At 46.1% G+C, this 26,930-nt stretch overlaps 1 protein-coding gene across 1 annotated transcript in view; it reads left to right on the top strand.

The window, feature by feature from the left end:
• LOC146204746 (netrin receptor unc-40-like) overlaps nt 1-26,930 on the top strand; it is a 60,634-nt gene that overhangs the window by 6,645 nt on the left and 27,059 nt on the right. The window contains exons 2-4 of the mRNA XM_084589454.1: nt 460-570; nt 4,953-4,977; nt 7,180-7,473. Coding sequence (XP_084445580.1) covers nt 514-570; nt 4,953-4,977; nt 7,180-7,473 — 376 coding nt within the window. The 5' untranslated portion in view covers nt 460-513. The remainder of the gene's footprint in view (nt 1-459; nt 571-4,952; nt 4,978-7,179; nt 7,474-26,930) is intronic.

Here is a 26,930-nt window from a genome sequence, read left to right as displayed (position 1 = left end):
AAGGAGAGGACTAAGAGAAAATGTTCTTCACAGACGGTTTTCCCGATTTATCTTCGGCACAGTTTGTCTTAGAACCATTCCACGCAGGAAGCACACTTAAAATAAACAAAAGACGCGACCGTCAGTTGCGTACAACAGTTCTCGCTGTGATCTTTTAGAACTCACGGACAGTTTGCCAGGGACGTGAACTGAAGGTCCCGGCACGACCCGCATGTCTGCGCGGAAAGCATGGAGCGGGAACTGTATACGACAAAGCAGCCGAACCGCTAGCGCACTGCCTTTGGTTCAGAAACTTCCCGCAAACAAAGTGGGCGATATGCGCCCCGCCGCATTTTTTTTTCCTCCTGTCGTTAAGCATCAGCTTTTTTCTTACGCTGACGACGTCTTGAGGCTTAGCGTAAGACAAAAAAGGGGCGCTTCGTTTCATTTGCTGTCTTTGCGCCATTTCTCCCTCTGCAGCTGCAGTTGCCTGCCGTGGGCTTTGTACCGAAGCTGGCCGCCTACAAAGTCACTATGCAGCGAGACTGGCCTTTTGCACTCAGCGGAGCGGCAGCGTGTCTCTTGCTTCAGGTGAGGACACGGGACCATGGACATGATGCGCTTGAAGCGCTCCTCTCATGCATTCGCGCAGACAGCTCGCCCGAGAGCACGCTCAAAGCACGACGACGCAGTTTGCTTTCATGTGTTCTTAGATGATAAGTCCGTATGAAGCAAGGAGGCGAAGAAAAGTCTTTCAAACAATCCCACTGATGTTCAGGCGGCGCATATGAGGCATCCTGGCTTAATTATGTTAACAGAATTGCTTAAGGGAGCACCTGTTTATTTGGCAAACACTGCCCCATATTCACGTCATTTGAATAGGAGACGTTTGGGCGGTTAATTATTAGTCGTTTACTGCCCAGTAAAGTATGGATGACGACTTTGGATGGCAACAGATAACGCGATACGTACCATATTTTTGTACAACAAAGTTTTTATCATTCAGGCTGAAAAGATGACGGATAACTTGCTTTTGAAATTTTATGTTAGAACTCAATTTACAGCTGTAACATCTGACCCCGGGTGCTCGCCGCCCGGTTTGTTCGTTCTAAACCCACGGTAGACGATTATTTACGTATAATTGCATGGTTAAGCTTCTTAGTTTCAGTTCAGTAATAATAGAGAAGCAATTTGAAATTATATTTGAAGAATTTCATGACAAACTCATTTTGAAGGCTGCCTTTAGGGCACCCCCGGGGGCGAAGTTTTTCTTTTTTTCTTTTCTCAATAGAAGGAAAGCTTTCATAACATCTGCGTATTCTGAAACTATCCATTGTCACGCACGATGGTGTGCTTTCGCCCCGTTGAGGCGAATTAGCATGTCTAAGCAGCAATGCGCATTTCACACATGAAATAGGCAGAAAATTGCCGCATCTAGCATTTTGCACCAGAGAGAGAGAGGTAGCATAAGACGCTATATATAATACTTTTTTTTTTGCATACTCTGCAGTCCAGGGCAGCAAAATGAAAGTTGCTACAGGTCTCGTCGCGAGTCTGCGCAGTGCACGCCGTATAAGATGAACAGGGCGGGTACCAGGGAAGGAAAGCCCTGCCTGACGCTCATTTATGTATGGTGTGGTATGTTATGGTGTGGTATGTTATGGTGTGGTATGTTATGGTATGGTATGGTATGGTATGATACGGTACGGTACAGTACGGTATGGTATGGTATGGTATAGTATGGTAGTGTGTACGATGTATATGGTACGGTACGGTGTGGTATGGTAGTGTGTACGATGTATATGGTACGGTACGGTATGGTATATGGTATGGTATGTGGTCTGTAACGTCCCGAAACAACTCGCGCTATAAGGAACGCTGCAGTGGAGGGCTCCGAATTAATTTCGACCACCTGGGGATCTTTAACCTGCACTGATATCGCATAGTACATGGGCGCCGCTGGCATTTCGCCTGAATCGAAACGCAGCTGCCGCGGCGGGTGGAACCCGGGTACTCCGGTAACCGAGCGCCTAACCACTCAGCCACCGCGGCAGTTCCGCGTATTTCGGTTATCGCGCAAGTGGTAGGGAAGTCGCGCTAAATCAAATGAAAGAAAAGTGAAGACAGTCGCAATCGGGCGAGGAAAACTAGGTTGAAACGAAAATTAAAAGGTTGCGAGAATACGAAAGAAGCAGCAGCCATTCCCTGCATTGATCAAACATTTATATTACGATCGTTAATGAATGTGGAACAAAATGATAATAATAATAATAAAGCAAAATGACTCTTCTGCAGCAAGGGCGTAATATTTGAGCGCAATAACAAACCACTCACAAATGTGACAGTAATTTTAATTTTACATGCATATTGCTCAAGATTGCTGAATGACTGTTATTTGGAAGTACAGTCGTGAGCAAAAGTGGTATACAATACTCCGCCGGTGCCGAATCTCAGGAAAACTGCATTGAAACCCCATTTAGCAACAGCTATTTACGATCAAAACGATATTGCAACCCCATTTAGCAACAGCTATTTATGATCAAAACGATATTGGCGATTCCCATTTTACCAACATGCATGCATGTCGCTATCCCTATATTTGTCGCTGTCGTTAGATGACAATTCAGTGCAGTTTTCCGGTGCTCGGTCACAGGCTCAGTGTTGTATACCACTTTTGCTCACGACTGTACATTTTGACTACACAGAAAAGGCGTACACCGTATAGTTCTTATTTTTCTATCATGACTTACAGCTCAGTGACGTCAAAAAGCGTTTAAAAACACGCGTTGAACGGTGCGAGCAGCGGGTCCACGCTGCAGTAAGGTTAGAATTACATGAAACCACTTAACCCTTTGTGTCCAAGAGGCCCCATATGCGGCCTAAAAAAGTACTTTATATCTCGTTTTCAAATTTTCCAGGAAGTTGCATGTTGCCATGTCAACGGAAAGTATAATCATATTATTGCTCATATATGATTGTAAATCTGCGATATAATATCTAATATTGCAGCCGCGTCGGTGGCGACATGGCACAAATATTTAAATTCTATTTCACTGCAATGTGATCAGTCGCCTGACCATACTTTCTGGCCGCACATGAGGCCGTTCGGATATAAAGGGTTAAAAGTTAAGAGATAATTAAGTGAGCTACTTCATTTCGGTTCAGCCTTCTTGCGTTCGAGTCAATGTTGTTATTCCCTTCAATTTAGTAGGTCTGTTAAGGCTATTCCAGATGCATTTAAAAATATGCAACTTTCGGCGTGTAGAGGGGGCTGTCGGAGGCATTTATGGAATTGAATGACGTTGATGGCAAGCGAAAATGAGAGAGCTACATTTTCGCCTTTTCCCCTGTGGCAGCTGTCGCTTGAAGTCAACAAAACTTGCTCTGTCCTCTCTAGCTTTTATTAATTGTTCATAGATTGAAGCTTAAAATAGGCGTATTTTGTAGTTTAATTCGTTAGGCACGACCTGCGATTTTTGCCAGGTATCTAAGATTTGCGACGTTGCCTATTTTATCGATCTTTCACCATCCGCTCTCTCCCTTCCTCTTGTGCTCTCTCTCTCTATCTCATCAGAAGTGGAGCTACGCGCGTTGAGTTTACGGAAGTGAAAACCGTCTCAAAATGATACGTGCCGGGTCGTGCTGTGCGATCAATCACCCAGTGATCGATCGACCGTGGCGCCGGTGTTATGTTAGCAAGATGGCGCACTTTCGCGTAGGCGTCCGGCGCAGGCGGCGTTGGTAACGGAGTACCGCACTGGCACATCGCTGGCTGCTCGCTGGAGCTTGTCGGAACTATGCTGTTGCAATGAAATCAATCCGTTTTCCGCTCTCGTGACCGTGGTACGAAGCTCTTCGAGCCGAGATACGCTGACGCAATCAGCACCATGAAGGCTCGCTTTCTATGACCAACTCGACACTCGAGGCAGGATTCCGTTTCCCAAACCGTAATACAACATATGCCTCCGGAGAAAAGTAAGCCGAGGCCATACCTAGTTCATAAATTAGTTAGCATTGTTTTCTTTCTTTAGCTGCTGTGGACGTGAATAAATGAGTGGTTGGCGCCTGAAATAGCAGAAAACGCAGTTCATGTTATTTCCACTCATATTCTCTTCGTTGTATTCACATCGTGAATGTTTGATGAATAATTATATATTATCAGAAATGATGACTGTAGCCGTCGTTAACGTCGTGCGAGCGATGTTCGTTGCATAGCGGAATTTTATGAGTACTCACCTGCGCCAACTGGCTAAAAGAATACGAACTAATGGCTAGACCAGAAAGTTTTCTGGCCGGAACCTCTGCGCGCTACTATATGAACCTTCATTCTGTGTCACTGCGCCCAGCGCGACACTGTGTTAATCTGCAAATTGGCATTGTTGCAGCACGATCGACATTCAGTTCCTGCTTGAGGCTGTGTGTTAATAGATTTCAGGTAGCACTGCTTGAATTAATAAATTACGGGCATGATGATATACATGGTGACATCGTGCATATAGCATTTTTATTACGCGTTGTAAGCTTTCCTAAAAATATTACCGCGATACCTATACACAGGTAAAAAGAAAGTGAGCGTTATTGTCTTCATCAATCCTCTGATTTAAGCTGTAAGCTGCCCAATGATTTCTGAAAGCCTAAGCAACCAATAATGTTTTAACCAAGTTTGCCATGGTAAAAAAAAAAAAAAAAAAAAACTACTAAAAAAAAGCGAATTGACCCAAAGAGTGAAAAAGAGGCTTCATTGAACCGGACTTCTGCATCTTTGTCAGTGAGCGAAGACAGGCAGCTCTGATATGTTCTTTTGTTGTGATAACTTTTTTTTGTACCTGAGCTCCAAGTGTAATGCGATATGAAGAAAGCGAGAGCCCACAAATAACCCCGTATTGCTCTGTTAGACGCTCTTGCTGCTGTTGTTCTCTTTTTGGCCGAACCTTCGATGCAAACAATCACAAAATCCATTTTACGTCTTTCAGGTGTTTCAACTGGTGGCTGCCGTAGGTAAGCAAAAGTCTCAGCCTGGCTCTGAGCAGTTTTCTTTTGCCTTAGAATGAAGCACAAATAGAACAGCGATATTTTAGTTGACGGACGCAGCGGCCGTGCCCGTCAGGTTCGGTTGTCGTAAGTGAAACCGAAGGTAAAGGGAACACAGCGTTCTAAATTCACTGATGTATGAGCCAGTGAAAATCTGCATGCCGAGTTTGCTTCTGCCTGGTCCTAGTATAAATGCTCACACACGTTGTTATAGTGCTCGCCCACTTTCACGTGGTTGCCTGCCAGTGAAAGTAGATCTCATACCCATGTTCGTTTTACTTATCACCTCTGAAAAATCGCGCGAAACTCAAAGGCACAGCTGTATTAGAAATGAAAAAACAAGAGCTTCTCTTGTTGTTTCTTAGTTAGCTGTCGTTTTACTTTTGTGCTGGTTTTAAGATGCTACGATGCCGACTTGCTCATGGCAAATGCTGCTTCCTCCTCCCCAGTCCCCCTCCCCCTTACTGCACACTACTTGTGCGTCACGTTTACATGGCTCGCAGGCTTTCAGCATAATATATATATAAGTTGTTGTGTTAGTAGCGAACAAACATTCGCGCAGGAACGTTGCGTGCACTTTTTTTTTTTTTTTAAGCCGCAGTTAGATACATCAAAGCACAAAAGACTATACTGACGATATTCCGCGTTAATGGCCTGAAAGCGTTTTATGCTGCACCATGGCAGTTTCTTTGTTGTGTTCGCGGATACCAGCGCGAAACAATTTTGGCTGTTCTTCGGGTAGCGGTGTTTTGGCAGCGGGGAAGTGAATCCTGGATTTTGCAGATGACAAAGCCTAAGAGGTGCACCGTAGGCTATGCCAGGCGAAGATGCTTTAACAAGGCTCTTACACGAAACAAAAGCAGACAACAGTTTTGGCAGACGCTCTATAAAAGTGATTACTCTTGTACGCCAGCAGATCTATACCGCTTCAGCATTTCCACGTGCTGCTCGTGGCTCCCAGGGTAAAACTCATTATCTCAGTTCTCATAAAAAAAGTAGTTCAGAACTGTTCGGTGCAACCTGAAATCGCAATGATCGCAGATTATGCATGGCTGCCAGGTTTGGCTACTTTGCGCCGGACTGGTTATTTTTGGGACCTCTTGGGGATGAAAATTTGGCCCTGGCTACTTGGCTAGTTATGAAGTCTAAGTCGGGATAAAATAAAAGAACACGCTTCGCCAATGGTTCGAGTACACGTTTGATTGAGCTCGCTAGAATGCGGTCTTGAGCCCCATTATTCTGTTGTGCCAGACCTGCTTTCGAAAATTTAGGTGTAATCATGTCCTAAACCCTTCGCCCTGCAGTGGGTATAATCAGGCTGCTGCTGCTGATGATGATGATGATGTCCTAAACTTGACAAAACCCTTCTTGCTCCAGTGTTCACTTAACGTTTGCCTTACTTGTTCTCCCAGGCAAGACTTCGAAATACCCTCTGCTACGCAGTGCTGCTGTGTAGCCGTTTACAAACAGCATTGAAACATGGCCGATCGCCATTCACTCAGATATAGTACGTCATCGAAGTATACGGAGGTGACATACTACTAAGCAGATATAGCTTGTTTTCTCAGTAGACTACTTAGTAGTCCGCCTCAGTACTGAATACTGAGGAATACTGTGCAGATGCTCTTTTATCCGCATCTTACTCACAGCTCCTCTCTCCCTGTATACTACAAGAATTAAAAATTTTGCGCGACACTACTGCTTTTGGGGACGTCTTTGTGGCGCCTTGACGCAACTTTTTGGCTTCCTTTGGTACCTCGGCTGCAGGTTTGGTTGCTTTTGTTTTTTTTGGCTACCTCTGCAATTTTTGTGCCTCATTTTCGAGCTTTTCACCCGGATCCTCTGTCAATGATCACTTGAACTTCGCCCCTGGCGGTCGCGACGATGGCGTTGACGGTAGCGGCCTTTGCGGCATTATAAACTGCATGCTTAACTGCAGTGATGGCGCTCAGGAGTAAAGCAAAGAAAATAAGGCTTCTTTTCAAGGTATAAACCACAGTGCTTTCGCATTTCGCAATCGGGACCTTTTAATAAATAGAGATGCTTCGTTTTCTGAAAAACAAAAAAAAAAAGGGGGGGGGGGCGAGTGCTGCCGGGGACAAGAAAGGACACTCGTCCTTGAGCGCGAATGGAGACTGCTGCGAGTTTGAGTGCTGTGGCATGGCGCAGGGGACGGCAGCGTGGGAAGCCTGAGCGCCAGTCTGGTGGGTCCGGACACCGCCGTGCTGTCCTGGGTGCAGCCGATGAATGGCGCCGACAGCTACCAGCTGCTTGTAATGCGCGGGACAGCGCTGGTCTTCGCTCAGCGTTTTCCGCTCGACGCAGCGGAACAGGCTCAACCTGTGCTCTATTACCGGCTTACGGGCCTGCAGCCGACCACCACCTACAACGTATCTGTGGCCGCCATTTCGGGAGGCCAGCAGGGTCCTGTTTCATTCGTCGTGTTCACCACGGCTCCGCTAGGTGAAGCGCCTTCTACATTTTCTCTTTTCGAGCACACCTAAGAAGCGCAGTATCATGAAGAATTGGCTCACGCGGTGCATGTACATTTCCTTTTTGTTTTTTGCGGATCCATCAATAATTAGTTCCCAGAAGGTGAAGGTGGGCCTCGGCAAAGCGAGACGCATTTTCCCGCGACGTTCGTCACGTGGGAAAGGCGGAGTTATTTTCACGGATTGCCTGTTGAAAGTGAAGCCTCGATTTCGGAACGTTCCAACGTGACCGTTAATGGTTTAGAAGCAATGCATTGTCGGCAGCACGAAGTGTATTTGGGATGTTAAGCCGCATGCGGAAAAATCGCACATCTAATGAGACATGTGATGAGCACGCCCGTGGTGCGACCAGCAGCGCGAACGCACATGGTCGATCATTAGCAATAACACAAATTCTCGGGCTGAATTCTTTCTAAGCATTGTCTATACATACCTGGGTACTACCAGTCATGTTCCATTGTAACAAGCAGAAATATATCACCGGTCATTCGACCTTTAAATGCCGAATACATAGTGGGCCAGACACAATACTGGCCTCTCTTTCAGTTTCGCTATTGCCTAGAATCCATCGGCTTGGTAGGGCTTCGACTACCACGCTTTAGAAGCCTCTGTGCAAAATTTAGCAAAAAATTAAAAATATAGACCAGTTTTTTATTGGTTTTTCTAGGCTATCATCCAGCCGTTAAGGTGCTTTTTGTTTGGTTACCCTATCACCAACTCGCCCGTCATGTATACCACCGCTATGCGTGGCAAGCCCTTCTGCCTGCCCGGACTCTACGACCAGTATGCATGGGTGCTGCCCTGTGCGCTGTTGCAAGTACGCGAGTAAAGCGGACAGAAATGCCTTTAAGCAGCATTTCACTTGCACCTTCTGACGCCACGGAGTTGGGTTCTACAGGTGCGTCAACGTCTTCTTTCATGCCACGGGAATGTCTGGCAGAGAAGATAATAATTGAAAGCGCGCTTCCGAATGCTCTCTGCATTCAGGGAACCCTCATTTGTTTTACTTACATTTGAATTCGCTTGCGAGCCAAAGAGCAAATTTCTGATTTTCATTTCATTCCATTTCATTTTATTACCTTAAAGACCCCTCGCGGGGTATTACATAAGGGGTGGGATGAGCAGAAAAGGTACAAGACAATGCAATATATGTGACCATATACAAAAAAATGTTGTTTAGATTGCTAGCAAACGATAAAGGGCAGGTGATGTCGACGATATGCTGGGGAAGGCCGTTCCAATCTTTAGCTGCACGTGGGAAGGAGGAGGCTGAAAAAGTAACAGTTGGGCGAAACACTTGAAGCGTGTGGCTAGTGCGGTGGGAAATGTAAGATGCTGGCGTGATGTAGGGGGCACGGTTAAGTGATGAGTGAACGAATTTGTGGTACAGTGATAGCGTTGCTATGCGACGACGAACGGAAAGAGGCGATAGTGCTGATTTAGCTTTTAGGGCTGAAACACTGACGTCGTAAGTAAGAATAATGAATGAACCTTGTAGCGCGGTTTTGAACGGCTTCTAGATCGTTTATGAGGTTAATATGATGCGGGTCCCATATGGCGTATGCATATTCAAGTTTAGGTCTAATGAGTGACTTGCAGGCGAGCAATTTCACGTGATGCGAGGTGAGGCGAAGGTGACGTTTAAGAAATCCCAGAGTTTTGTTGGCAGATGATATCACGTTAGCAACATGTGCATTCCATGTTAGGTCATTAGATAATGTGACGCCTAGGTACTTGAAAGATGATACAGATTCTATGGGCTCGTTAGCGATTTTGTAATGGAAGGCATGACTCTTTTTGCGACGGGTAATGGAAAGAAGCTTGCATTTGCTAGGGTTCAGGGTCATAAGCCAATTTTTGCACCACGATTTAATTTGGTTAAGGTTCTGCTGGAGGGCTTCTTGATCAGTTGTGTTTGTTATTTGGCGGTAAATTACGCAGTCGTCAGCGAACATTCGAATTTGGCAGGATACATGCTGTGGGAGATCGTTAATATATATTAAAAACAGTAGGGGCGCAAGAACGGAGCCTTGTGGGACGCCGTATGTTACAGGGAGAGGGTTGGAAGAGTGGTTGTTCACAATGACTGACTGAAAACGATTTGTTAAGAAAGCCTTGATCCAGTTTAGCACATTAGGATGTAAGTTTAGAATAGAAAGTTTTTGTATTGATCGCTGATGTGGAACTTTATCAAATGCTTTAGCGTAATCCAGAAAGATGGCGTCAACTTGAAGGTTAGCGCCCAGGTCAGCATGTAAGTCGTTGAGGAACATGGCTAGTTGTGTTTCGCATGAACACCCCTTGCGGAAACCGTGTTGGGATGGATGGAAGAAATTGTTAGTCTAAGAAGTCCATTACCTGAGAGTATATGACATGCTCCGTGATCTTGCAGGGGACGCTAGTTAGAGAAATTGGACGTTAGTTTAGGGGGGAATTTTTGTCACCTGATTTGTAGAGTGGAACGACCTTCCCAAGTTTGCAGTTTTCCGGAATGAGACCTGTAGAGAGTGATTGCGAAAACAATTATAGATACACTGCGCAGTGCTTTTGCGCAGTGTTTACGTGATTGCGTTAGCCGCGTATGAATGGAGCAAATTTCGAAGGGACTTTGACGGAAATGTATCAGCCAATTTCATTTGCAATTATTGAAGACCTTTTTAATTTTATTTCATTTTTTACATCGGATTATTTTTGTTGTGGAAGCGGCACTACGCTAGTCGCTGAGCCATTTCACGGAGCCCCCGATGAGCCAAGCTGTGCATGCGCGAGGAGCGAGCGACGTCACACGGAGCACAGCTGGAGAGCCGCGTCGGAGCCTCCGCCGACTCCTCTGCTGCGCGGGTGTCAGAGCGCGCCGCCGCCGCGCCAGCTGCATATGCGCCAGGAGACAGTGACGTCTCGCGGTGCACAGCTGGCGCGCCGGGGCCACCACAGACTCCTCCGCGGCGCGAGGTGTCGCCGCCGCCGCAGATGCTGCTTCCGCACTTCTACTCAGGATGCCCATTAGTCAAACCACAGCCAATGTTTTCCCAGTCTCTGAGAAAAAACGCAAATCAAACTGCATAACAGGAGCTTCACGGACATAATAAGACGCGCGCATCCCGCATGGGTTGCGATTAAATTCAGAATAGTTGGCCACTAAGAGCTTCTCCACCAAAATACACTGAGAACTATATAGTCAAGCACGCGCTCCCATTGCGGTGGCCGGCCCACTTTAGACCGCACATGACAATGCCCAGGACAAACCAGGCGCACAGAGAATTCACCCCCATTAGAACAGTGAGAAGCTCGCCTTGACGAGCTTGCAGCTCGAACTCCAGCTGGAGCTGATTGCTAGAGGTCGCCGGTCAACTCAAGCTGCTGGAGCCCTGAACTATAGTCGAGGGCTGAAGCAGCTTAGGCCGCGACCACCTGCCTCCGTGAATATTGGACATTTTAAAGAAATTCATTCATTATGAAGCTACTTGACGAACGTTCCGCGCAATGTTATCTAAAAACCTAGTTTGCGGAAAATTTTAATAACGCAAAAGAAGCCCGTGACAGTGCCACCGACGCGCTCTCCGCGAAGTGCATTAACGCTACTGCTGTTTTGCGAAGAAGGACCTGGCGAGGGGAGCACCTTGGAGCTAATTTGATCAGGCTGCTATGCTCCCGCAGCCAAACAGCCTCACGGGGTGACTACCGTGGATTTCGGTTAGCGCAGGCAAAAAACAAAAACAAAAAAATAATTCGCACCGTGCTCTGCGGATGAACCTCTGTGTCGTTTCGGCTCTGGGCAGTTGCTGAGAGATTTGACGGACTTTCAGAAGATTTGTGTTATGCCTGTCACCTTGCCCGAGGAGCAGAATGTTCTTTTGTGGGCGCTTCATGATAGCAGAAAGCGTTTTTTTCAGAATAGTGGACTTTTGTGTTGTACTAACAGTAGAAGGAAAATCATAACATATTTCATGCTAACTTTGAACACACACGTACACACTCTCGTAAAGCAACTCACGCACACGCACGCATACGCCCAGGCATTTGTGGCGTCTCACCGTTCATTATCCACTAGTTGCACCGGGCGCCTACGTTATCAGTATAAGCAGGGGAAGGTCCCCGGTCCACTCAGGGCTGTCAACAACAGGAAGGACCACCAGTGGGAGGGGGAGCGCACTAGCCGTGTTCTGCCCGGGGGCCGTGCGCACGAGCGGCCGCACGTGGAGGAGTTGCAACACGCGCTTCGCTTCATGTCTCTCGCTTGCTGGCGCTCCGTGTTCAAGCGGTGTGTACACACGCACGCACACACTAGAAACGGCGGCCATGAAACAAGCGCCCCTGTCGACGTTGTGTCGTGCATGGAGGACGTGGGGGGGGGGGGGGGGGTACACTATCCGGATGTGCGCCCTGTGGTAGCCGCCCAGAGTTGATCCAGTGACACCGGTGGTGGGAGGTCGCCGTCACGCACGATGGAGTAACGCGTGTCTGGCGGCGTGGAGGTCAAACAATGATACCTGTCACCCGAAAGGAGCGCAGAACAGGGCGCACCTCGCCCAATACATTAGCGTGGACAGTGCTCTAAGGAAGCGTCTCATGATGGACGAGTGGTCGCTTGCGGCCAGTTCTCCTCTTTGCTGACAAATGTTGTTGTATTCGTATTCACAATGTTTTTAGTCCGAGAAGCCGGTTAATCAGTGGCCACCGCTGCAGCTTGTCAGCATACGAGCTTGGGCCATTCGTGAACTGAAGTAAGAACAAATTCTTTGTTCCATCCATAGCTTGTTTCGCTGCTGGGCGTCAGTGCTATGTGCCGTGCTTCGAGGTCTAACTTCGAAGTAAGCATTGCTGTAACGATATCTAAGCAAGAACAAATTGATTTCTTTGAATAAGTACCCTCACCCAAATCACCTTATAAAGGAATGGTAGAAGCCAAGTTGATGCAGCTAGCACAGAACTGGGTTAATTGGATGAATATGGGAGAGGCCTTCGCCCTGCAGTAGGTATAGTCCAGCTGATGATGATGAAACGCCAAGTGAACCAATGTACACAAGTGGGTTTGAATCGTACTGCGGGACATTGGGCCATGTGATTTACGTGTATTTGGTGTTTGTTTCTAAGAGTCTTATTTGACAGTTCAGTTTTCGCCCAAATGTTTCTTGCCCTCTACCACCGTTGCATACAGCATTCCCCTTGCTAACCGCGTTAACTCTCTTGGTACAATGCTTGCATGAGCACAGTGAGGTGTAGTGTTGTAACGGCGCTGTGCTGCGCAATTGTGAGCGCATACACGACGCAGCGAACGGCATTGATGTCCCTTGGCTGTTGGCATTTAGCTGCGCAACGTCGGCCAACGGCCGTGACTGATGTCACTCGCATTCCCACGACGTGTTATTCACGCATTTGCGAAGTTATGAATGACGTCTCAAGAGGCGTCAAAAGCTCCATAACATTTTTAGCCAGGCCCGCGCGTTTCCTCGCTTGTGGACAGGGGATGGTCTTCAATAAATAATAACTTCAAAGCGCACTCACAGAGAAAGTAATGCTCAACATTACTTGAAGATTGAAAAGAAGTGGTAAGATAGAAAACGTTGGTTGGTTTGGTTTTAGTTTATGGAGTGTAATGCCCCAAATCTGCTAAGAATATGAGAGACGACGTAGAAGATTCCGGAAATTTCGACCGTCTGGGGTTCTTTTAACGAGCACTGGAATCGCACAGCAATCGGGCGCCTAGCTTTTCATCAAAAAACGGCAGCCACGGCCGTGATCCGATCCCGCATCCTTTCGCACAGTAGCACCCTAAGCACTGCACCACCGCGGCGGAGGTTAAGATACGAAGATAGAAAAAAAAAAAAAACTAATGCTGAGATAGGTTAATACGTTATTGCACGGGTGAATTTCTGTCACTAATATAAATGCTGAATAAAAACAATACGCAGCATTGTACCCCTCCCTGGGGATAGAAACTTCGCATTATTTACCTAAGCGCAGGTTCATTCGAAGGTGACCCGAAACCACGAGAGGGTTTGGATATGCTGCATGGAGAAAAGCGTGACATTTTAAATGCATGCACAGGATAAAGCGATATTTGGAAGATGTGGGCATAAACAAATGCCATATAGTTCTCCTCTTATTTCTAGGCCGAGTAAGAGAAATCGGTCCTGTCCGCGCTCTGATTACTCCAGTTTACTGGGGCCCAGTTCTCCAGAACATCCGGTGTTGTTGGCTTGTTGGTTTTGTAAGCGGTAAAATCGCGACCATTCCCCTGGCAGTTGGTAGTTAGCAGGTGACATGGTCGGTCACTGATTGGCCAGCAGATCATATATGACGTCGCGAGACCACATGGCATACCTACTCTTGCAACTATTTTGAGATGAAAGGGTGAGGTGGGAACCGAAACCTCTGTGACCCTCGAATTCGGAGTCGAGCACGCTGAAGTCACGTTCGCACGGCTTGGTTGCATAACGAAGGTAAGCGAGGAAAGCCGCGTCCCATTAAAGAAGTCCTCCAAATTACATCGCTGTGCAGAAAAAAATTCCTACAGACACACCCGCTAGATTTTCGGCACAGCGATGTCGGTGGGAAATCAAAAGTGATTTATTTCCTCATGCTATCATATCATGCAAGTACTAGTGAGTATTTTGCCTGGCGTTGCCTATAGTGTTTAGGTATTGTGAATACCGGGGTAGTAATCTGTTAAATTGATCAATTTTTGAAGGGGCTACCGCTTTTACTGATGAGTATAGTTCGATGTTCTGTAAAAGGCCTACAGATTTCAGTTTGTTGTTCGTAAAGAATGTCTCGCTAGTGTTCCTGGAGCTCAGTATATTATTGGGCACGAGGGCACTATAAAGGGGAATGCTTTCAATATATTTTTTTCTATTGAAGGTATTTCAAGTCTTCTATACAGTTTATTTATTTTATTTCAAGATACTGTCAATTCCCAGAGGGATTGTAACAGGGGTTAGAACCGCTTTTTCATGCGCTGGTATCGCGTAGATGAATAGTTAGCACCATGCAGTCTAATTGCTGCCATGGTCGCTCAACAGCGTAGAAAGAATAGGGGTATGCGGGCCACGAGGGGGTTGCGCATGTTAGGCAACAGCTAGTTTCCTCACCACGTTTCCCAGAGAGGGAGTTGCACCCACAGACAAAAAAAAAAAAAAAGAAAAAAAGCTCATTTACCAATGAGAAAATGGGATTAGCGAAGACGTTAATCAGGAGCTACATCAGCCAGAAAAAAAAAAAAGGAGGCTGTCACAGTATGTTTTACTATGCGTCGTTTATCCACACCGATAACACAGAGTACGATGCACGATGACAGCTCTATTATTTGCAACATGCCCTCTAATTGCACCAAAGAGGCATAAATTACAGAAAATAAATTAGTTAAATTAAAGGTCACGAAGGTAGTGTACAAGGCAGCCTCGAATAGTAAAGCAGCTGGGCTCATTTCGACGGAGCGATCTCACGAAGGAGCGTGCGTCAGTTGCTTCGGCATTTTGACTCATAATGGAGGCATTTTACATGTAATTTATCCATAGATTTGTTTTTTTTTTTTTGTTTTTGTTTAAACTGAGCAGGGGAAGAAGCATTTGAGTTCAACGCTTTGTTACAGCAATTGTTTCAGTGCTGAACTTGGGTCACTATAGAATGCCGGCCGAAGTTTCGACGATCTCGGGGCAACCACTAACTTGTGGTGGCCTCGATGAGCAGAAAGAAGAAAGAAACAGTTTTTATTTTCTGCCAATAAACCCTCATTAACTATGAATTGATGTGGCCTAAAGAAGCTTTAGTGGGCCACCCTGGCACTGCGCAGTCTCCACCGTCTCGCTGCTTTCTCCGCTGTCCGAGGAAAGCAGAAACAGTGCTTGTGCACGAGGGAGCGAAAGATTTCCGCCGCTGGGAGCAAAAGTAGGCAAGACACGGCTCGACGCGCATAAGTTATTCACTGCAATCAGAGCTCGTTACTTATTCATTGGTATCGTTGCCGTCTAGCTCAGAGTCATCAGTGGTACTGAGCGCATTGCCACGCGTTCGATACACGGCTGTGGCGGCCGGAACCCAATAGAGCCGTCTAAATGGGAAAATGCTCCTGCGTGTTTAGGTTTCAATGGCCTAAGCGACAAAAATAGTTTGCGTTATAGACGAGAATCCAGAGCCGTTCTCACGCACGGCCATTTTCTTCCGTCTGGCGCGCCGCCGCCCGGGTGGTTCTTTGGGGGTCTGCGGGACTCCGGTTGTTCCGCGGCCGCTCTCGTATGATAGCCGCGACTTTCTGTTCTTCGGGAGCTGTAAGAGATTGCCGAACATATTTACACAGCGAGTTTGCTCCCAAGCAAGTTCTTCGCGTTATCTTAGACATAAAATGGATGTGTTGACATCAGCATTAGTTTATACATTCTCTTGTTGAGTCGATGTTCAGTACGTTTTCGCGCTGATGGCGTCGTCTTGACCCACTGCTGGAAGGAAATGCCTTTTTGGACAATTGAAAGCTATGGGTGTATGGCTAATATGCAATTCCAATTCCAGGGCGCTCGCCGCCCCTATCTATCACCCTCAACAAACCGGATACGCCGGTCTGTGTTGTCGCCAGTGTGGTGGTGCGCCAGATGCATCAACAAATTATAGTCTTGATCTCAGCTCAGTTTCAGGGCTAACGGAAGACAACTCTTGTGAAGCTTTATTTATAAACACGGCTTCGTTAGAATCCTTTCCTTTGTGCTTGAAAATCATGCGAGTTTGATACCAGATCACCAGAATATCGCTAAATGCATGATACATCTTTTCAAATCCTGAACACGCATTATCGCACATGTAAAAGAAAACATTGGCGAAGGGATGACAGCTAACGTTTAAAAAGAATGTTTTAGTATTATATACGTCGTTTAACATTCCAAACCGATATGCCCCGCCGTGGTGGCTCACTGGTGATGGCGTTCGACTGCTGAACCCAAGGACGCGGGATCAAATCCCTGCTGCGGCGGCCGCTTTTCGATGAAGGCAAAAAACAACCTGTAAACCATAGACCATTCCAGAGCGATCTATGCTATAAGAGACACTTTACTGGATGTCCGACAGAGCGCACTGACATCGCACGTACTAGCACATACAGTACACGAGCGCCTTTATTTCACCCCCATCCAAAAGCGGCCGGGTTGATTTCACCTGTCCGGCTCAGCAATAGCGCCCTAACCACTGCGCCACTCTGACGGTGCGCAACATAGGTTTTCTTCACTGTATTAAATTTTCAATAAGCATTAGCAGAAGGCAGAATTTATGGCCTCTTCAACCAAGACAGGTATATTTATTTGGAAGTAACAAAGAAAGCGTCGCGTAGTTGTTTGGGTCAGTGTCATAGAATCTAATGAAATGGCGTGTATTATGCAGCGATTCAGACGGATAACGAAAGCAGGAAGAGGCTATGGTCAGCCTCCCCCCTCACATACGGAAATAAGAACGTGAATTGCTACTTATTGCGCTTAACTTCCCGCTAACTAAAGTGTGTTAAATGCGACCGATTGAAGCTCAGCACAAGGGAGTCGAAGACAAACCACCGGTAGCCGAAAACGCGACTTTTGGCCGAGTGGCGGCAGCCTCTTGCATATCACTCAACCATCGGGTCAAATAGATAACTGTACATTCTCATGGACGAAGAAGTAAACCCCCACTCCCGCTTAAAAATAAAAAAAATAAATAAAAAGAAAACAGAATAGATACGCATTTATCACGTGCAAGACAGTGTGTCAACCTACTTAAATATGCTGATTTCCAGCTCTTAGCCTGCCTGTCCGAGTCCTCTTGATTGGAGTACCGTCGAATGTCGCGTCAATGAATAACAATGCGGGTCAAATAACTTGAATATTCTCTGGTACAGGAATGCCCAGCACATACCGACGTGCAGAGATGGTAGAGCGCATTAACGACAGAGTTGAACAGCTCACTTGCACAAATATAAGCTTTCTACGCATATGATCGCGCGCGACCCGCTGTCCATGGGGGTCGCATTCGCCGACAGATGACATCTCGTGTCGAGTGGGAGGGAGCCGACATCCTACGTGCGAGGATAAAAGATTCTGCCTCTAACTTCAGCCTCTGAAAAACTGAAGTTGAAATCGCGTCACAGGTTCAGTGTGCAGTGTCACTTGCGCGCCTGTACATAGTCGTAATAGGCTCAAAATACGTATATTTAGCCAACTTTGCCGCACAAAGAAAAGAAGGACTCTGTGATGTTTTTTTTTTTCTTTTCACTGGGAACTTGATTGTGAAAAAGAGAGCAAGTGGTTTGGTCCGCGACCATTTTCCGATCCGCCCTTTTCAAAGCGCTGAGCTCCCATGGTAAAAAGGAATAACAAAAAAAAAAAAAAAGGATAAAGCGCGCGACTAGCATATGGTTACAGCCACAATAAACCAGTTGAAGATAACAGAATAGAGGCGAACTACCCAAACCAAACTTCAATGTAGAATCCAGGTAGAAATAAAAAGTGGGGACTTATAAAAAAAAAAAATGCGTCGAATGTCGAACAACACAGGGCAGAAGAGCCCCGGTTAAAGCGTGCACGAAAAAAAAAAATGAAGCAGGCAGGTTACCTGTTGTGCCCAAGGACTGGAGCACTCTGTGCACCCTGGAAAGGCCGAACACTGGACCGCAGGGAAGCCTTGCACTTATTATGAAACCGGCGGTATACACTCGACTGCACTAGGAATCGAACCACAGCCCCTCCTGCGTACGTATAAGATGCTCAAACTCCTAGTTCAACGCTACGGTGGAGAAATGGTCACAGGTGTGTTTTACCTCGCGTGAAAGATTTATGTTGTTTTACATCAGAGTGAGTCACTCAGACGTCAACGAAACGGTTCGGTCCAGGACCCAGGCCGTCCAATAATGGTTTGATCCAAGACGGTCCAAGGCCGGAAAAGCCTTTAAATAAGGTTTGCAATATGCATTTGTCGGTCGTGTTTCATGAGCCGCTTAAAGGACTCCGTTAGTTCATGCAGGTGCTTGTCACAGTGTTTGTGAACGCCGCGAATTTGTCGCGCCATGACGCAAGGCGCCATAAGCGGCTTCCGGGTCACGGGTAATTTATTTCTAAGCGCTCACTTTGACAGCTCCCCAGGAGTGACACTAGATCCTTGCAACGACCCAGCCTGACATATCCGGATCATCTTTGCGGATCAAGAGAAGCGTCTTCGATGAGTGTCTCACACACACAGCACGTGAAAAAGGTCAAAGATGGATGGAGTTGCGTGTAGCGGAGGCGCAATGAGGAACGGCAGCATCTAAGGTCACTTGATATTTTTACAAAAGACTGGACGTCGGCACTGCAGCAAACAGCAAGGGGAAATTCCTGAAGGGAAATGATTATCGGGAAGTCAACGGGCCAAGCGGAGGCTCTACACTGCACGAGTGATACGTTTCCATTACTGAAGGAAATCTGTCATCATTCTAGAGAACCGGCGACAAGCAGTGCATCGGAGCGGCGGATAGCGAAACGAACTGTAAATGATGCATCGGTTAGCGCCGAAACACACACGATCATTCAATTTTTCTTAATCTCCGACCGCGAAGCAAAATTGGGTAGGTTGAGGAAGTCCCGATTTCTACTACGTTCGTTCGGAGGATCACTCGTCACGGTGGCACAGCGGGTTATATTAGCTCATCCTACTGAAGAGGAGATTGAAGCGGCCGCATCTCCGTGCAGGCGACATCTAGAAATCATCATGTTACAAGAAGCTGTCGCGTACTGACATTTTTCAGCAGGTTAAAAAACCCAGCTGCTCCAAACTAGAGCGTAGTTCTTCACCACGTCATACGTTAATATTCAGCGTGTACTTTGACCGCTAAAATACTTTTTTTTTTTTTATTTTGAAGTTCGCTTTTCGGTTCATATGGCAAAAACGTAGTGAACGGCAGGTGGTGTTCCGGAGGCGAACTTCACTGAACGTTCTGCCGTGCGATTGTAAAACTGCTTCTGAGCTGTTGGAAGTGCAGGCACACTTTGCATATATTCTCAATCTTTGTCATATGCCGCACAAACGACATTAAACCGCGACACAGAATTATTCTTTTTTTCAAGTGACTCATTTTGAATCCAGCAGTTGGAGGCTGACTACCACTGAATATTTACGTGCAGCTGTAGATAAATCTATATGTACGGCCTTGTACGGTTTATCCAAAAGAGTTAGAAGTGTGGTATGAGCAGTTATTATATACTATAGTGAGATCCTTTTAGAGCATCTCAATTAAACGATCCGGTCATTAGTTCATACTATAGGTCGGCCTGACATCGAGGAATAAAAAAGTACGAAGGGAACGTATAGTGAAAGCAGCGGTAAACTATATATATACACAATTTTTGGAGGCTTACCAGTACTTGTCCTGAAGCTCAAAATAATAAAAAATATGTTGTATTGTGGAGTTAGGCGCTATACTGGGATGCAGAATAAATAATTACGCGTCGTAATCGACCTCACCAGGAGACTCGCCTACAGTTGTGAACGGTGCCTGAATACTATAAAATGCCTCGCAAACAAAACCCAATTTCTTCTAACGCAAAAAATCGCTCGAGATCTGAAAAACCATGCGTAGAAACACATCAAACCAAGCATACGAAGTCAGCGAACAATAGTCTTTGAAATGGGCGTCCCCGTGTTTTTGTAGTAGCACTGTTTCTTCAGCCATATGCACTTTAAAGGGCTAAAATGTGCTCGTTTGTAATAAGTGAAAGTAATTTCTTGGAATTCATTTAAAATAGTTCTAGGCCATAAGCCCGCCACTATATATTAAAAATAGCCTTTTGGGGATATGAGGCGGATTTTGCGGGAGTGTACTAGTGGTGGCGGACATTATAGACCAGGCGAATAATGTTAACTAGTAAGCTGGATAACTGACTTCAGGTAATTAACTTTTTAACTATTACAGTCAGGCGTATAGGTGCAATCAGACTTGCAGCCGGCCATTAGAAAGAGCCATATCAGGTTTCAGAATTTCGAAAACGCGATTACTCTTAGGCCTGTCGCTGAAGAAATTTTGTCTACCTCACGCCGAAAGACAACAGCTTTCGAAAAACATGCACTCCGAAGCATTGTTCTAACGCCCTCACTCCATGGCATGTTTTCGAAATTTCAGAAATTAATACGGCTATTACTGATGGCCGGCTACAAACCTTCAGTTACAACCAGGCGCCTAACTTCGTGAGTTAAGAATTTAATTATACTATCAGGAATATGTTGACTATTTTACTAGCGACATTATTCACCTCGTTTTTGCTGTCCGCCAACTGTGGTATATTGTGCCTCAGAAGCCATGTGCACACTTAAAAAAGCTTATTTTTTAAAATTAGGGGCGGGTATCTTCAATACATCTGGTATGTGAGGACCAGACAAATATATTTAATTATCGGAGAAGGTGGATGTTTTTTAGATTCTCATACAGCTTACAAAAATTTCAAATAAAGAAAATTTTGTCCCTGATCAATAATGAACCGTGCTACGACAGAGGGGAAATGTTATGTATTGTCGAATCTAACACTTGTTTCCGCTTTCAGCAGTTCATAAATTCGGGCCAGCCCTCCTTCATATCCGTTCAAGCATTTCTGGTTAGCTCAGTTGCTAGAGCGACTGGCCCAGAAGGACAATAGTATATGTTGCTATTGGGGCAGATTTTTTTTTTTATTATGGTTATTTGAGAAAGCTGTGTAACTTGTCTTTGCCGCTCATGCGAATGCCAATTACAATTTCACTGATTTGAAAGCTGAAAAATACACTTAAGTACACTAAATAATTACTCAACATGCAGCGTTGAAAGGTTTATAAGGACAGCACAGAAGTGTGACTGGCGGAACTGCTACCACCTAAACAAGGCCTCGTCTACGTTCTTGGAGTCCTGCGGTTTTTTTGGTTACAGTTATGTAGGGTTATATCAGTCCAATTAACTTAGGCTAACCAACTTGCTCGCAGCCCCGGAATAGCGATATATTATATCCTTTAACGTCGACGAGGCTTGCTCCAGTTTAAGCCATCAAAACGCCATTCCAGGCTCTTCCTGTTCAGCAAGCCTTGATAAAAATTCTTTTCGATTACCTGTTCGACACAGCAGCTATTCGCAGCAAGATGAGTCGGATAACTTGAAATACAAATAGGCGGAATGTAAGAAATGCCGAGGAGAAATGAGTCCTGAAGTCACCTGCCTACCGCCACTAAGCAGAGCGGAACTGCAAATGAAGAGGTGCATAATGTAGAAAATCAACATATTAAGAAAACAATTTCGTAACACCCAGGCGTGCGGCATATAATACAAGACAAACTTCCTCAAACAAGTAAACATCCTCAGAAAATAGAAGCGCAGGAGCCTTGAGAATAATGACATTTTAATGCTCCTGTTCAGTGTCTTCCCAACGCATCCCGTGGACTTGTTTTCTCTCACCCATGGGGATCTTGTGTCAAGAGCGTCTTCCGAACGCCCTAGATCTTGTAGACAGCTGAAGCGCGTGCTGCGGAGGGAATATGATCGATCCCTTCTCCTTACTCGGCGCGAAAACACGCTAACTTGTCGACGGGTCGTGTGCTTCAGAAGAAACGCTATTTTCAGGCCCGGAAGAAGCGTACTTTTCGCGTGTATACTTTGAGTGAGAGGCCGCTGTATCTTACTTCCGCTCGAGCTAAATGACTGGTTGATCGAGTTCCGTATTGGTTCGGCAGAAAATAAGCCAGGTAAACGGTAGGCGTGCCTACGGTGTTTTGGCCCTCTTCGTCAAGAGACCGGTGAAAGAACGCTCAGGGAAACCGAAACGCTGCTGCAGCCATGTGTTACGAAGCGTTTGTTCATTCGCTCTTGTCCTTACGCAATAGGTAAGCACCCACATGCGCACGCGCGCGCGCTGACATATAACTGGCGATTTGGAAATATTTATTTGAATATCAGTGACAGGTACGTCGGTGCACTCTGTACAGTTCAAAAGTGTAGGAATTCCGACACAGTATGCGCGATAAAGCTGAGCTAAAAGTAGAGCAAGCATCTAAGGAAACTAATCATCATTTTTTGTTGTTTTAAGGTATATGATTGTACTGCGAAATTGAAGAGGCGTCATCATTGAAGGCAAGCTCAGATTTAATTTTCTGAACTGACACTGTGGTTTGAAATGTCGACTGAAAAATGTTCACTTGAAAGGTTTCACGTATGGAAACCGATAAAAGGGTGCCACTATAGCACTTCTAATTCAGCAAATGCAGGCGTATTTTGTGAAATGTATGATGTAGAAGCAGTTAACGCGACTTCGGCGGTAATACAGAGTGCAACGGCGCGATTTTTTTTTTTATAGCGCAAAGCGAGAAAACGCATTTATTGAGCTTTCAAAAGCATAATTTTGATGCTTGGTATTTGGACGCTGAAAGCTAGGCGAGTTGGTTAGATTCAACAGACATAGTTCTAGCGCATATCAAAGGGACGAAAAGAGAACACAGACACCACAAACGCTATCGAGTTTGGACAAACGCATTGAAGCGCGCACTGATAACAAGTTTTTAAAGACTTTTAGATATGTAGACGATATTCTGGTGGTCGCAAAAGCCTCTCAAGAAGACAGAAATGAGGATCTTCTCCAGTCTACCTTAGAAGTGTTTAGGTCAACCGCTCATGGTTTGAATTTTATGCATGAATTGGCCAAAGAGAGCACCTTGTATACAGTTTCTTGACATCCGGTTGTTCTTTAGTAGTTCACATGTTTGCTACTTGTGCTACAAGCCAAGGCCCAAAAGGTATTTTCAATTTTGATTCGGCCCGCTCCAAATTGGTTAAAAGAGGCAAGGTAAAAGCTTTCCTTCTTGCTGCCCTGGATAAATCCTGTTGGCACAAGGTCCATGAAAGTGTGGAAATGTAGGCAAGTCGCATGGCAAAGGCGGGTTTTCCTATGGAACTGGCGGCTTGGGAGGCTGAGGTCCTGATAAAGGAGATAAAAACTGATAAATAGACGACGACGGTGGAGCGAGAACGGACTAGATGCATTGCACTGCCTTACGTTCACCCAGTTCACGCACCACCTAAAAAAAGGTGGCAGGAAAATGTGACGTCAGAGTCGCGCTAACAGCGCCGAACAAGCTCGGCAAACTCCGAAAGGTTGTGACCGATGCCACCAACAAAAAAGTGCCTTACCCCGAAAACACAAGAACCCGTATATGGCCTGCAAGACCAACGCGGTGTACAGGATCCCATTATCATGCGGGAAATCTTACATCGGCCAAACCGGTCGCTGTATTACGTCAGGCTCATGGTACACAAGGGGCTTGTGGACTAAATGTCAGGATCAGGACACTTGGCGGCGCATTGCAAACGGTGAAGATACGAGGAAAACAACTGCTTCCCCCTGTATGAGCTGACGCGTGTTATCTGTGTAAACGTCGATCAAAAAGAGCGTGAGATACTGGAAGCCTTTCTTGTAGGGAACCTGCACTGCATAGGTAGCGCTGCAATTGTCCCGCAGCATGGCTCGAAAACGCTGCTGTTAGCCGCTTGGTTCGCGATAAACGACCGAGCACGTTCAGCAGCATTGTAGATACTTGTGCGACAGATAACGTAACGTCCTTGCTCAGGCGCTCCGGATGTAACCCAGTTATCTGACACGTCACGCAAAGCTTCTACAAAGTGTGCAATCTGATTCCTGCAAGCCCATGCAGGTGGCGTGAAAACGCCCTACGAAAGCCGCCTCAGAAGTATTTAGTCTTCTCGCTAGGATATGTGTTACGGCGCGGCGATCGACACATTAAACTTCATTGCAGGTTGCCTGTATACGTGGAGAGGCAGTCGCGCATGAGCAAACTGAGCGTTGTTTTGACAAAAAAAGGAAGTTTTTGGAAAGTAGGGTGCTCTCGCGCATACGATTTAACTGTTGACTCCTCTAAAAAAAAAAAAATAATAATAATCTAGAATTTGTGGTGTTTGTGTTCTCTCTTCAGCCCTGTGATATGAGCTAGAACTATATCTGTTGGTATTTAGAACCAGGGTGCCTACTCAGACAATAAAAAAAATTCACAGCGGCTTAGCTGTAGGTACGCCTAGGAGATTCAGAAAGCAATCTATGAAACTGGCGTGTGGCAGAATCAAATTGACTCACTCTGTACACCTTTGATGCTGTACATCTGCGTTGACAGCAGTGAAGTCGGCCTTTGCAAGTGACCCTTCCCGCCTCTTCTTACGACGTTCAGCTTTCTCTCGAGGCGATTCTTCCGCAAGCCGTTTCTTCCTGGCCTCGTTACTTTTCTCCCTAGACGCATGAGCCTTTTCAAGTCGCTTCTGCTGTTCCTCTTCACTTGAGCACGTTGTAACTGTCTAGTTGCATTCTTGCGCTCCGCACTGGTTAGAGAGGACCCTGATAAGCATGTAGATACAGAGTCCTCACCATTCAGAGCAGACATTAAGTCCGACCCCGGTAAGTCTCGTTCTGCTTTCTTGGCTTGAGAAGAAGCATGCATTTTCCGAGCCGCATCTTGAGCACGTCTGATGCGACGCTTTTCATGTTGTTCCTCTGTCTCCGTAGCTCGCTGTCGCTTTCTTGCTTTACACTGGCGAGCCGTCTTCTCCCTCTGCTTCTCAGACAGCATGACGAACTGTCTTACAAGCGCTGAAATGGCATGCTTTATACAGCGCAGCCTCCCCTCCTCTACTTACCGAAGAGAGAAGAGAGGCGAAGTGCCTCCAATGGAAGACGACACCATGGATGGATGGATGGATGGATGGATGGATGGATGGATGGATGGATGGATGGATGGATGGATGGATGGATGGATGGATGGATGGAATATAGGAGCGTCCCCTTTGAAACGGGGTGGTAGCAGTAGCTATCATGCTTATTTTCTCCCTACATCTTAATTATTGTTTTCGATTGGTTGACTGTACCATCATTCTATTTAATTCTTGTTTCTACATTACTAACATTATGTCACTTGCCACTTTATAAGCCTGCGACATTTGGTGCGAAGGGCGAGGATCGATATATTCATTTCAAGGTACACTGGATTTACCCGGCTCACCACATAAGTTTAGACAGTTAAGCCACGTGAGAATACGTTATTACTGACGTCACGCACATGTTTAATGTAAGCAACCACAAAAAAAAGTTACTTTAAGACAGGTGACGTCCCCGAAACCCCTGACTAATTAGTGCCCGGCCCTGTCGCCTGTCAACCTCGTGAGGAGGACATTGACGAAGGATACTTGCCGTTTCTTCTATCTCGTCAGCATGTAGACGTCCTCGTAACAAGGCTTCATAAAATACATTTTCACGGCAAAATCTTACAAGAATGAACCACTTACGCAATGTAGCAACGGCGCGGTTCCATGTACAGATACTTCTTGGACTATTTGACGGTGCCGCTGCAGTGAGGCGTCGATATCGTGAAAATCGCCGATAGAAAAACGGTGCCTTTCGAAGAACCGTGCGCACACTTAGACAGCCTAGAGGAGCCCCTGAAATTCACCGCAGTAACGGTGGTATTTTCGAAGACCAGTTGCGTATAGCGTAGCACTTCGGCAGGCCCGACGGCTTACAGCTTTCACCGTCTTCGCTCGCACAAAATCTCGGTCGGAAAAGCGATTCACCAATGGTTCACCAAAAAGGATTCACAGCTGAAAGGTTCAATACCTCCGGCGAATCCCGCTTTGCCGAATACTTTGGTTGCAGACGCTTGGACGAGATTGTGGGACGAGATTGACAAGCTTCCCCTCTGAGACACCCACTCGTCTTACAGCAATCGCCTTTGGTTTCGTAAGGAGCTATAAAAGGTAACGGCTCGCATCAGAAAAGGGAATCAGTCGCGTTCGCTGATCCTGCTGCAGCCGAGCCTTAGACATTATATACGTATAGATAGACACCTCATCCGTGGATCTGATTTTGCTCCGTGGAAAAGTTCCTTCGGGGTGCAGTTTTTACGTGTACGTTGAAGTAATCTGTCGTGACAGTTTTTTTTTTCTTCTCGCTATTCCAAATTCGGCCCGGCCGACTGACGCCAACGGCACTGATGCCAAAGACAGCACCCTGCCTCTCAGAAGTTTAATATGCATACGCCTTGTAGGCCATGCACATACGAGATAAATGTTTAACTTGTACTTTCCAGAAGATTCAGCTCTCTCTCTCTGGTTTATAGCGGGTGCTTCAGCGATAACGTTAAAAAAAAAAAAATTCCAAGGAAAGGTTGGTCTAAAAACAGGAAACTCTTTTCGGCGAAAAACTGTCAGCAGCTGTGGGCGTGCCTGTTTAACGCCATGTTAATTAAATAACTAATCAGCTAAAATTTGCTGATTTTAAGCGAAATCGTATACCGATCACGTTTTGCAGAAAAACCGGCGTCGTCTTCCTCGGCGCACTTGGCCGTGAGTGAATAATCCTGATTGGGAGACAGGGTCATTACGTCACAGCTACGTGACATTGCTCTAGGATTTCAAACGCCCCATAAAAGCTCAGG

Source organism: Amblyomma maculatum, chromosome 1, assembly GCF_055883805.1.
Source record: "Amblyomma maculatum isolate TAMU_Amacu chromosome 1, ASM5588380v1, whole genome shotgun sequence".
Classification (NCBI taxonomy): domain Eukaryota; kingdom Metazoa; phylum Arthropoda; class Arachnida; order Ixodida; family Ixodidae; genus Amblyomma; species Amblyomma maculatum.
The sequence above is the reverse complement of the archived record's forward strand: the minus strand, read 5'-3'. Positions and strand labels throughout refer to the sequence as shown.